At 36.7% G+C, this 12,251-nt stretch overlaps 3 protein-coding genes across 5 annotated transcripts; all 3 read right to left on the bottom strand.

The window, feature by feature from the left end:
- Window positions 1–639: 639 nt before the first annotated feature.
- On the bottom strand, window positions 640–2,146 carry LOC110412430 (metallothionein-like protein 1). Its single transcript, XM_089782917.1, has 4 exons — window positions 2,110–2,146; window positions 1,373–1,427; window positions 1,170–1,250; window positions 640–1,076 (listed from the first exon to the last, which is right to left on the bottom strand). The coding sequence occupies exons 1-4, from the start codon at window positions 2,144–2,146 to the stop codon at window positions 989–991; spliced, it is 261 nt and encodes an 86-aa protein (XP_089639043.1). The 3' UTR covers window positions 640–988.
- A 762-nt stretch (window positions 2,147–2,908) lies between these two features.
- Window positions 2,909–5,491, bottom strand: LOC110412949 (putative GTP-binding protein OBGM, mitochondrial). The gene is given in 11 exon segments (XM_021423612.2): window positions 2,909–3,303; window positions 3,305–3,486; window positions 3,489–3,506; window positions 3,509–3,727; window positions 3,730–3,807; window positions 3,810–4,094; window positions 4,097–4,193; window positions 4,292–4,354; window positions 4,492–4,574; window positions 4,812–4,920; window positions 5,024–5,491. Coding segments are annotated over 11 exon segments (1,524 nt in total). The 5' UTR covers window positions 5,150–5,491; the 3' UTR covers window positions 2,909–3,039.
- A 628-nt stretch (window positions 5,492–6,119) lies between these two features.
- On the bottom strand, window positions 6,120–11,035 carry LOC110412946 (protein TRM32-like). 3 transcript variants are annotated; one of them, XM_021423606.2, is made up of 5 exons: window positions 10,807–11,035; window positions 9,907–10,144; window positions 9,045–9,130; window positions 7,191–8,892; window positions 6,120–7,039 (listed from the first exon to the last, which is right to left on the bottom strand). In XM_021423606.2, the coding sequence occupies exons 2-5, from the start codon at window positions 10,064–10,066 to the stop codon at window positions 6,357–6,359; spliced, it is 2,631 nt and encodes an 876-aa protein (XP_021279281.1). In that variant the 5' UTR covers window positions 10,067–10,144; window positions 10,807–11,035; the 3' UTR covers window positions 6,120–6,356. The 3 variants fall into 3 exon arrangements, with proteins under 3 accessions (XP_021279281.1, XP_021279282.1, XP_021279283.1); XM_021423607.2 differs by lacking the exon at window positions 10,807–11,035 and adding an exon at window positions 9,396–9,472 and having other exon boundaries at window positions 9,907–9,965; XM_021423608.2 differs by lacking the exons at window positions 9,907–10,144; window positions 10,807–11,035 and adding an exon at window positions 9,396–9,897.
- Window positions 11,036–12,251: the final 1,216 nt, after the last annotated feature.

Here is a 12,251-nt window from a genome sequence, read left to right on the forward strand (position 1 = left end):
CTTTCTCACTAAACAGTTGGATTTTGTAACTTGGTAAGTTATGGTCTCGAAGATAGGCCCATTGTCCAAGACCCAAAGACCACAGCTCAGCTATCTCTTTTATGATGATTCTGCCAATGGCTTATTCAAGGTTGAAATTGAGCTAGGATTTAGGGCTAGGTACTTAGATCACTAGGCTTTGAATTAATTTTTGTTACATCTAAGTAACAATTTAGTTTAGATAAAAATAAAGTTTTAATAATTTTGGATTTGGGTAATTACAATTTTTGAATTATATCAAGTTAAACTTATTACATTTTTTTTAATATAAATTTGGATTGAGTTTTGAAGTAGACTACACCATATATATGACTTAGATTGTGTTTTTTGCCACTCTTTGGCCTTAGCATATAGTAATACATACAAAATAAAGTCTGAATAAGCCACCTACTATAATATTGCCAATGAAAATAACTTTCAGTTTTTCTTAGTCCATGATGAAGATGGGGATTTGATCCCATCGGTTGATCCAATCAACAAAGAGAGCTTGTTCATTGTTGACAATATTGTTTTAAGTCATTATCACATAGGCATCAACTTGGCACACAATTTTCTCCTTGATGACCAAATCAACCATACAAATTGTAGGAAGAAATAAAATTTGACAACACAAATGAAAGGAGCTAGATGCATTCATTAGTGATTCATTCACTCCAATCAGCTGAAGGTCCCCCCTTCCGGGCTGCCATTTTTACACAAGACTCCATACAGACAAATGCAGCGACTAGTTATACAATTTAAACAAAGACCGAGCTAGCCACGAAGCAGCAGCAAATCCTTGGAAAAGGAATATTGCCAAATGCCCTGGCTGTTTTATTTAGGACAAGCACTACATGACAAAGACACACATAGACCCTATCAAACTCTTTTTTCTTTTCTTTGCTGTGTGTCTCCTCAATCTTTAATTATTACAGGACATTGCTGCTTTGTCGTTGGGATGTTTCTTCGGCTAACAGTTGCATGGATCGCAGGTGCAGTTTGATCCACACTTGCAACCATTCCCTCCTTCAGTGCTCATCTCGGTCCCCTCAAAGTTCCTGCAAGTTAAACCCTGATTTCAATACTCTTAATTCCCATAAAAACTGGCTTACTGGTAATGAAATTGGAATCCAATTTTGTTTGATACTAACGTCTTCACTGTCGCAACTCCAGAGATGATGGTCTCAGTGGTGGTCTTCTCTGAGGATTCCAAGTTAAGGTTCCTGCTGCATCTGCAATGTTCAAAGGTAAAGATTGAAATCAAACAAGTTAAACACGCACGTATATGCTCATATACATACACAAAACATTTAGAATTATTACCAATCAAAGAAAAATAAAAAGGAATTATTACCCGCAGCTGTCGCCGCATTTGCATCCAGAACCGCAGCTGCATCTGAGACATTTTTCTGGAAATAACTTGTACTAGCAAATTCAATAGACAAACGCAATCTCCAGGTGAGTTTGTTTGAGAGAACCGGACTGGTACTTATAGTGGACTGGAAAAGATGGAGAGTGTATATTCACCGTACACGTGGCAAAATCCTTGGATAATTGCGTCTTTGGAATTGTACAATTGCATCAGTCTCTCCCCCAAGTAAACACTCTGGACAAATCTTTCTCTATTGCCCTTCCTTGTTGACAGCCACTAAAATTATTAATATTACACTATACCGAGACTAGTACTAGTCTTATCTGACAAATTTTATTTGTCACAATGAATTAAGACAATAAGCCTTTCCCAAAAATTGGAGAATGATTGTTTGATTCTTGTTATCATAGAACAAGAAATTATAGAGTGAAATTATAAGTTAATTAAGGGGGGGGGGGGGGGGATATTTTCCAATTTTTAGTGAACTAAGATATAAAAAGAACTATTCCATTCCAAGTTAAAATGAAAAACATAAAATGGGTTGCTAAAGCTAATTGTTGCTTTGGGTTATATTCATCTTTTTCTCATTTCTTATTATGAGAGATATTGAATATTAATGTCCACTTATGAATACTTAGAAAATTTGCCGCCCATCAAGAAAGATGTCACTCATCCACATATAATTATACTTACAAGCTTTTAAAAAGAAGTCAACTAACCTATTGTAGACAAAGCGGAGATATCTACAATCTTCATTCATAGTGGATTGGAGAAAGTATCGCAATGGAAATATATGTCATTTTCAAGTGTAAATATTTTTTCCAATAAATTCTAATCAATCAACTGTGGGAATGTCGAAACTTTGGAGTAAGTGATGAGAATGACTTGATGGGTTGAAAATTGTATATTAAAAAAACAATTGGTAATTAGGCAAGGACAGAAGAGCTTGTGAGAAAAAAAGGCATGAAGCATGCATGTAGTAGGTAAGATGCATTACTTGTGGGCACCAAAGTGATGTAACCTTTGACACTTTCGTGCAGACAACTAAGTTTTGTTGTTCTTTCGTGTAATGACAGAGAGACATCAAAGTTCAACACTATATTTTTCTTGTCATGAGTGTCCTGGATGAATTAATGGTAGCTTGGTGACTAGGTGAGATGAGTCCCCTGCTTTCAACAAGTATAGTTTAGATCACTGTATGTTTTTCTCTTTTAATATTTATGGATCTTTTCATCTTTTTGGTTTTCGCATGTGTAGCAAAAGCTAATAGTTATAATATAAATAATGGTGGGTTTTAAATGATCCATTACCCCTGATGCTGGAAGAAGCTTTCTGCTTCTATTGGTTTCTACCATTCTTTTCTCTTTTAAAAGATGGTGTTTATTTAAATATTTTTAACCCCACAAAATTATTTCTTCTTATTACTTCTACTAGTCCTGATGGCTGATGGAGAGAAATCTACAGAATTTTAAAAGAGCATTAAAATCAACTCTGATAATGCTGAAATAAATGCAAAAGTTGAGCCTAATGCCAGGAAACATGACATGGTTTACTTATTCAAAAAGCAATTAACAAAATAAAATGGAAGCACGCATCTATCTAACAAAAATCGAATTAAGATGCAAAACTAGAACAGAGAAGGAATGGTGTCAAAAGGAGTTTTCTCTCCTTACAGCTAATGAGCACTTTATGTTTTCTACACTGAGTGAGTTTGATTTCTCATCACCATTTACAAGCGTTCTAAGGCCAGCTTTCAGCTCTGATATTCCTTCCTCCAGCACTGCACAGACACGATATATAGGAACGCCTTGTACTCTCCTTTCCAACTCTTCATACACTTCTTCAGCCCCAGCCTCATCAATTTTATTTGCCACTACCAAGGATGGTCGATTGGGCAGACCTTCCTGATGGTGGCTCTAGCTCTAAGACTAAATCTCTCAGTTGATTCCATGGTGGAATTCCTTTCCTACCATCTAATGCAGCAGCCAAGTCTACGACATATGCCAAAACCTTAGTACGCTCTATGTGGCGGAGAAAAGCATGTCCAAGTCCACGATTCTGGTGAGCACCCTTTATCAATCCCGGAATATCAGCCACGTAATTGAGAAGTCATCAAGTTCAAATTCCCTAAATTTGGCCTCAGAGTCGTGAAAGCATAGTGGCCAATTGCAGGCTTAGCCCTTGAGATAGCCCCTAGAAGAGTACTTTTACCAGCATTGGGCATCCCTACAAGGCCCACATCAGCAATGCTCTTCAGTTCTAAAACAAAAACAGCTTCAGAACCAGGCAAACCAGTACGAAGGGAGGATCGATCATCATTTGATACTTCAACCTCAATGCTTTATCCCTATGGACTTCATGCTTTGCAGTCTTAGGCTTCATTGGACACCTGCGGTAACATACATTACCTAAACCCCTTCCCCTCCATGAGCAACAATCATTCGCTGACCTTGCTCTGTTAACTCTGCCACATTATACCTAATTTCTTCCAAAGCTTCAGATTCAGGCCCATTTGCTTGCTTCATGCCTCTTGATTGGTCCACAGTCATTCCATTTTCTAATGAATATTGCTCCACAGTTATTTCAGTACAAGATAATAACTGACCAGCAACATGCACTGATTTGACTTTCTCGGCCATACTTGAGTTCTTGGAGGCAGTTTGCTGATCAACTTCAGATTCATCGTTAGCAAGTGTACCGGGAGTTCCCAAGGATCCAAATCAGTTGAAGAAAGATGTTCAACCATGGATGGTATTTCACCCTTCTTAAGATGAATTACAGTACCAATAGGCACTTGGAGAATCTACCACACAGAAGAATCTCTTAATTCCAATTCGTTAAATAGAACATGAGTGGATAGCATAATGTTGGAAGTAAAGAAAGGATCTTAAAAGTATTAACCTTGTCTTCTCCACGAGTTCCTATCTTGTTCTTTGAGGTTCCGTGTCCACCTCTACCTGCATTCTACAGAGAATCACAAATATAACACAATTCACATTCGATAAAGTGATTGACTGAAGACGAGAGAGAGAGGAGAGAGAGAGAGAGAGAGAGAGAGAGAGAGAAGAGAGAGAGAGAGGGAGAGAGGAAGGATAACATACAACATGATTTTGCAGGCCACTGAAGTCCCAAACTGCAGTAGAACATTCTAGAATCACGTCACCACCTCTTCCACCATTTCCACCTACGTTAGTCCATTAAACATCATAAACAAAAGTAGTAACAAATCTAAAAATTTTCCCAAAGTTTTACTAAGTTAAACACTCATTATCACCAAAATGAAACGAATTAACAACCATCACAATTCTTAATTCCGTGTATGCAATGCATGAGTACGCATGTGTAGCATGAATGAAAAAAGACTAGTATGTAACCATATGAAAGAGTGGTTACAGACAGGACACACTGAAAGAAAACTCACCATCAGCTTTACCACGACGATCATGGCGGCTACGGCGAAAACTGGTGGAGCCATTACCACCATCACCTCCTTTGGCATAGAGTGTAAACCTGTCTCTCATTCTAGTCTCCTGCAAAGAGGCCCATAAAACCCCAAATATCAAATACAATTCATAAGCATATGAATCAAACCCCTCAAAAAGTGAGCAAATGAGATGAAGATACACGGCAAACCTGTAAAGGGGTCTTCTTGTGAGGAACGTCAGAGTAAGAAAGCAAAGAGAAAATGTAGCATGGCGATCTCGAACATCTGCTTATGGTTTGTAATTGCAAAAGAGGCTTCGCTCGGTGCACCCACATTTTTGCTCTTGACGAGTTTCATAAATTCATTAATTTAACTAAGCAATACAAATCAAAAAAGAGGAGGCGCCCATTCAAGCATTCTATCAAAAAGTTAATGTTCATTGCTTCACAAAATAAATAAATGCGACCCTAATCGGCTTAAACCGTTCACCTTCAGCCTGTGTGGGTGACATGGTGATGGCTAGGTAGTAGGGAAACCTGATATTTGGAAGATGGTTTTGCTGGCTGTCATTGTAGGCAGCGGAAACCATGGTGCCCAAAGGATGGTGACTGACTCACATGTGGGTGAAATGAAAGGCTGCGTGATTGGTGATTACTGGCGCCCAACTGGAAAAAGAACGTGCTGATCTGAGCCCAAGATTTACTACTTCGACATGACACTAATATGGAGATTGGAAGTTGGGCTTAAGGATAAATAGGCCCAAAAAGAGTAATTGTTACTTGTGAATATGATGAGTATTTAAAAACTAATTTATCATTTTCTTTTCTTTTGTCATTTGAACATAGGTTGTGCATTTAATTTGAATGAAATACTCTATATATAAGTAAAATTTAGCATTCCAAAAAAAGCTATAGTTTTTGAAATAAAAATACTCTGCCTTCATTTGATGTTTTACTTGATATCTTTATTTATAAATTTACGTCACGTGTTCATTAAACTTTTCATATGACAATTTAGAGATTAAGATTTAAAATTTTTAATTTTGAAATTACAATTTAAGATTTTGAATTTAAAATTTAAGAGTTAAGATTTTTTATTGATAATATCAAAATAGATACGTAACATAAAATTATGAAAAGAATATCAAATGGATACAGAAGATTTTTGTTCATAATTTATAAACCTAAACAGAAATTATTGATCACAAAAAATTTAGTTTCATTAGTTGAAGATTGTAATAAGTTTTTCTTTCTTTTTACATCCAAGAAATGGTGGCAATAAAGGTAATAGTGATTTATACAAAACATTTATTATATAAAAATAAAAAAGGATTTTGTGTACTAATTCAAGGAACCATATATCTTACAATTATAATTCTACAATATAAAATCTTGTTAATTCATGAACATGGATTTCATCAAGAACCCATATTTATGAATGATCTAGATTCATGTATTGTTGAATTAAAACACAAAAAAAGAAGTTGGAGAAATCAACCACTATTTTTCTTAGGAAGCAATCTATTTGGCTTAAACTACTGTCTCAAAAACAAAGAACTTCATCTAAAAGCTGCTCAAAAACTAATTCTTCTAGCTCAAGTGCCACAAATTCTGCTTCGGCTTCAAGGTTCATCCATGCATCTTTGGCGAAATCCCGAGCTACAATATCATCCAATGACTGGTCATGTACTGGTCGGGAGGCCAGGTTCCAGCTGACTTTTGTCCACGCCTCTTGAAGAACATTGTTTTCCTTAAGCATTGCACTAATGCGACAGTTTAAGGAGAAGGGCTTTGGGAAGTATATAGATGATTTTTCATTGCTCTCAAGAAGTGCCTCATTAACCAGATCATAAACGAGCTGTTGATCATAGTTGCTTCCAGCTTCCTGAAAGGAGCGTTCGAGTTCAGGGCGGAACAAAGTCTCCAATTCCTTGAACAATGAAAGGTTCAATGGTTGGTTTGGTGAGTACCATGTCTGGAGGTACTCATTTTGTATGATACCTGGCAGCTCAAGATTATCTGTTATATTATTGTAGCAAGGATCATCCTCTTTATCTGATTCAAAGAATAAGAAGCTTCTACTGATCCCCAAGGTTTCATACTCAACATTTTCGTGGCTTGTTGTGTGGCAAAAGCCTGGTAAAGAATCTGTATTGTACGGGTCTTTTAAGAAGGTGGAAGAATCTGTTTCATCTGTAGGAAGGTTTGGACAATTCAATTGTAGACCTGACAAAAGTTTAGCCAAAGCAATTTACAATTAGCAGCCATTCCTCCAACAATATCAAGAACAGAACAATTATATCATACCTAAAGCAATTACATTAGCTCAAGGAAATGAAAGTTTACAAATTATGCTTTGTGAGGTAGGCATATTTACCTTCTGAGATTGGATGCTCTGCCTTGCTAGTTATGTCATCTGAATCTGAACTTTGTTGTGTAGGCTCTGTACTTGGATTGACTGCACAAACACTCTCATGCTCTAGGTGAGGACTGCTTTTCTCCACTGCCAACTCAACAATGTCTTCATCGAAGTCACATGGTTTGGCAATTTGTTGAGGCTTTCTATCCACTAATAAAACAGTTGAACTGCGGTTATTTCTTTCTGTCATTTTTTCCTGTAACTCAGCTTCTAGAACAGCTTCCACTAGTTCAAATTTATCTATATCTTCAGGGAAACTAATTGAGTTCGGTTCATTATGCCCATCGCTTTCCCTGTTTGCATCATAATTTAAAACACTCCTAATTGGTATCTCTGAAGAAAGAGCATCACGTGACACCTCATGTAGAAGGGAGCAGAAGGACTCAAGATCAGATAGAGAGGAAATCCTTCTGAAAAATTTCGGAGCACACCTTCTTGATGGAACTTTATCTTCATTGGTCAATGTTAAGCTTTTAGAGTGATGCAAATTGGCCTCTTTGCTTACACTATGCTCAAACAATTGAGTATATCTATCTAATGACTCATTTATAGATTTTGTTCTTCTTATCTTGCTGCATCTACCATCGCTGGTATCGGGATCAGAAGCATCAGTCTGATAAGAACTACTGAAAGTTTTTATACTATCTTGTTCCACAGTTGTCTTTTCCAAGCTTTCAGACATCTCTCTCTCATGTGTGCACAATGTATCTCTTGAAGAAATCTGGAGGGTGACTCCATCCACTATTGTGTGGTTAATACCCTTTCTCCTTTCCTTGAGGGCCTGCTTAATTATATGCTTCATATACTTGAGACGGCTCATAACTAAATGATTCCACCTTTGAGAATCAGGTCCCTGGGATGAAGAGCTTGCTTCTTCTGTTATGGTGCTCCTAAATCCATCTTCAGTTCTCAACGCCCCTGACTTGGATAATCGAGTACCAGAACATGATTTTTCTCCTTTTCCAAAGGACCAAACTTCCTTTTGCTTGTGCTCAAGTGTACTAGACCTAAGATAGCTAGTGCGAGGTGAATCAGAAACTGGAAATGACCCTGATTTTGTTAACTTTAACGTCTTGTAAGTTTGCTTTCCAGGAAAATGCTGTGAAATACCAACCTCCGGATCTTGCAGAATATCTAGGAATAAATCCTTGTTGACCTTAAATATCTCCAAAACATCCCTGCTCTCCTTAACCTGATTATTTGGAACTTCTTTGTTAAGCTTCTTAGCCATTGGCTTCTGATTTATTAAGGTTCTAGTTCCCCTTTTCTTATCGAACTTTTTCTGGACGGTAGCATGCTTCTTAGAATTCTCCTCACGTTCCAAGTGGTTTCCTGCATTCACTCTGTCATTGCTATCAGGCTTTTTGCTCCTTGTAACTTGTTTCCTCAGGGTCTCCGGCAGAGAGGAAGTCGGGCTGGTATCAGAGGTGTCGGCACTCTTGCGGACGAGAATAATTGGATTCATCCAACCAAGACCAAAACCTGAAGGTTCGAGATGATGGGTTGAATCGGTTTGCTGTACCTGTGGCCTTGCAGAAAAGCCCAAAATCCGATGTTTATTGCTCTTTTCCTTGGGCTTCTCGTTACTGGTTAACCCCTTTGTGTAAGCTTTACTGGAGTTCCGGTTGGTTGAACCTGTATTTCTTGTTTGCTGTTGAACCTGTTAAATTAGGCAAGTCAATTTGATATTCTGTTGGATGCAAAAGAAACAATTCCATTGCATGATTGAACAACAACTGCAACTTAAGTTTAGCTGTTGATCATCATATGTATTATACATATGAAAACACTTGGAATTTTATCTTAACTTACTTGGATTTGGCCCGCCTCTCCACCTAAGAGTCCTCGGGTTTCACCTGGTTCACGTTCTATGGATATAGTTTGTGGATTTGCACAGCCTGCAATTAAGAATAAATTCTTCTAAGCATTAAGGAATCCCAATGAGCTTCCAGACAAAGTACAACGTCATATGGGTCATACGATCTGGTTGAATCAAGTTGGCAAGGGAGAATCAGATTTATGTAGGGAAATATGTACCTGTTTTAAAGGCTTAAGATGAGATCTAAACGAGTTTCATATAGTAGTGAACAACTACTCTGCTTGCTTATCTATAAATGCATATTACTGGTGCAATCGAAATAGCTCAAATTGAACCATCCATACCAAGCATTTTGCAGCTTCATAGATAAAATTTTGCTGCCTGTGGTTGTTAGGGGATACAGACTTTTGCAGCCTTCTAGCTTTGATGACATGTATGATAGATTGCAGAAAATAACAGGGGATGCATCAGAATACTCATTAATTGTAGTTTAATAACAAAAGCATCCAATCCAACACTGTTATATCTTTCAACTAACTGCACCAGATTAATAATAAATCTTTGACATCATTTTCTGTACACTACATATGAAAATGGTCATGCCTCAATTTTTTGTTTTTCTAATAAGGTTCTTTTACACTTCAGAAACAAGTAGCTTCTTGCTAATAAGTCAATGTGAAAAGCCAAAAGGGTTTTATGATAATCATATAATTCTTTGACTGTAGAATTTATTATGAATTATATTTGATTCTGGTAATAAGAATTTGATTTATTTGTTAACTTATCAAGATGAAATTATAAAATATAGGCGCAGTATTAAAAAAGAGAGAGGTGAAGGAGGGGAGATTTGCTTACACTTGACATGTCTTCCTCTGTTGTACTTTCTATGTAGGAACATCTTTTTGACATTATACCAATGATGGTAGTCAAGAACATTAAATATGCCCCCCATGCAACCTGGATGATAACTCTCAAGTTCAACATCATCAAGATGTTCATGAAGTTCCCTTCCCATGTTGAACACAACAAGGAATGATCCCTTAAAGCCTGAATCCTCTGTGACGCTTGATTTCAACTAATAGGTCTGTAAAACCTGATAATTAAAAAACACAGTTTCAATAAAAAAGGGAACTTGGGTATTTTCCTATACCAAATACTAGAATTGAACAGCAGATAACATGTATACAAGATGGCGAGAACAGGTGACAAACATTTTTCTGACTATTTCTTCTGTCTGAACTAATCAGCAGGGAGGACTCATTCATGTTTGAAAAGTTTCTGAAATTTTCTGATTTTGACATCATCAATTATTGTTTGTGAACTTAAAAAAACCACGTAGATACCTTCTGATCATTTCAAAGTGAAGAATGAAGAGCAAAATAATAAAAAAAAATCATTCAATGGAAGATGTTGCCACTATATAACAAGAGAAGTCTTTGACATGAATTTCTTGAGAAGAAAAACAAGAAGAAAGGGTCAACTTCGAGAAAGAAGCTCAAGGTGATCAGGTTCGAAACAGAAAAGGAGAAAAGCTTGCAGATTTGGCAGCTGTTTTCAATTTCACACAGATGGTTTACTTATTGATAACTTTCAATCAATGTTGAAACATCGGAAAAATTTATTATGCGATGGAAAAACAGCTGCCTTCAATTGATCATGCAATCAATAACATAACAGAAGAGAAAAACAAAATAAAGGCAGAGAAAGAGAGGAAGAAACTGAGGAAAACACATTAAAAACCTTAACAAGGCTTACCTGAAATGCAGACGGCTCTAGCTCAAAGCTCAGAAGCATGCAAGAAGGTGAAAGAGACAACCGAAAACAATAAATAGTAAAACATCTGTAGAAAAATCTTCTACATAAGGATCATATGAAAGCAGAAGACACGCTTTCTTTAATCTGGCACCAAATAGAAGAAGAAGACGATGAAGGTCGTTTCTCGTTAGTCGTTGCTCTAATAGTAGGAAGACCCAAAAAAAGGTAGGAATTGGATAGACGCCAAAGTTGGTTATATGAAGTCCCAGTTTACCCGCCAAGACTGGTCCACAGTTTTGGTTTTTGGCAAAGACTAGTCCAAATCCAAATGGCCAAAAGGGTCACGTCTATGAAGTAAGCAATAGGCAAACATTAGCTGACCAACCATAATATTCACATATATTAAAAGAAGACTGCAGATAAGATGTTAAATTCTCACTTTCTGCAGATTACCAACCTTTTCTTCCTGTCCAAAATATCCCCTATCACCAACTCGAGGTTAGGCTGTTGTGGGAGGAGATGAAGGCTGGTTTCAAAGAAGCAGTTGTAACTTACAAGTCTTAGATTTGATACCTTAAAAGGGGGAAGAGTAGATTCCACTCATTCACGAAATCAAGCGAAATTTAATGCCTTGCCATGCATATATATGCAATGCACATTCTGGAACAAAAAGAACTGATCGCCAAAATCAGAGATAGATGTCTTTGTATGTCTCCCTTTTAATTTATAGATGAGAAATCCTTTCCAGATACATACAACATTAATTGAAAGCACATATACTAATTGACCCTTTAGGTAAAGAATCAGACTCGGAACATGTATCATTTCTTTTTCCATAAACCCTTTTTTTACCCTTAGATGTTCACTTAATTTTTGGTGCAGCACATGTATCATCAATTGAGTAGAAAGCATTGCAAATTTATTAGTTAAATGATGTTTTTGTGGTTGAGAAGTCAATTGAGAGTATAAGAACCTCATGAATGCTGTCAACTTATTAAGAGCTAGAGTCATTAGTAATCTCATGTGATCACCGGAACAAATCAATGTTTATAAAATCTATAGTAGTAATTTGAACAAGCTATATGTAGCATTGCTCAGAGTTAGTCAATGCAATTCAACCCTTTTTCAGAAAGAGTGGTTGAAATAAAAAGGGAAATCTAACCTAAGATTCTTAATTTTTAATTGGTGTCTCCTCTAGGTTGTACTGTAAGAAGTTGGGAATTGGAAGGAAATCTTGTCTGCACAAAACCTCAATTGGGTTAGGGAGCTTCTAGGTGAGAAAAGGACTATACATATTTCATAAGCTCTCACTGCAAAGATTCAAACCTTTCCCTTTGATTCTAGAATCGAGATTTTAATAAATTAATATGTCATGGTTATAAAATTAATCACTTAGTTATACATAGACCTTATCTTATTCAACTATTCATAATTGTCTGCTAAAT

This window comes from Theobroma umbraticum, unplaced genomic scaffold (genome assembly GCF_002168275.2).
Source record: "Theobroma umbraticum cultivar Fairchild unplaced genomic scaffold, ASM216827v3 scaffold_95.0, whole genome shotgun sequence".
NCBI classification, from domain to species: domain Eukaryota; kingdom Viridiplantae; phylum Streptophyta; class Magnoliopsida; order Malvales; family Malvaceae; genus Theobroma; species Theobroma umbraticum.

Coding starts and splice junctions, on each gene's coding strand:
- LOC110412430 (XM_089782917.1), bottom strand. CDS start 2,146: ATGAAGATTGTAGATATCTCCGCTTTGTCTACAATAG. Junction 1,428..2,109: donor CTCCGCTTTGTCTACAATAG/GTTAGTTGACTT, acceptor AGTTATTTCCAG/AAAAATGTCTCAGATGCAGC. Junction 1,077..1,169: donor GGAGTTGCGACAGTGAAGAC/GTTAGTATCAAA, acceptor TTTAACTTGCAG/GAACTTTGAGGGGACCGAGA.
- LOC110412946 (XM_021423606.2), bottom strand. CDS start 10,066: ATGGGAAGGGAACTTCATGAACATCTTGATGATGTTGAACTTGAGAGT. Junction 8,893..9,044: donor GAGAGGCGGGCCAAATCCAA/GTAAGTTAAGAT, acceptor CTAATTTAACAG/GTTCAACAGCAAACAAGAAA. Junction 7,040..7,190: donor AGAGCATCCAATCTCAGAAG/GTAAATATGCCT, acceptor AACTTTTGTCAG/GTCTACAATTGAATTGTCCA.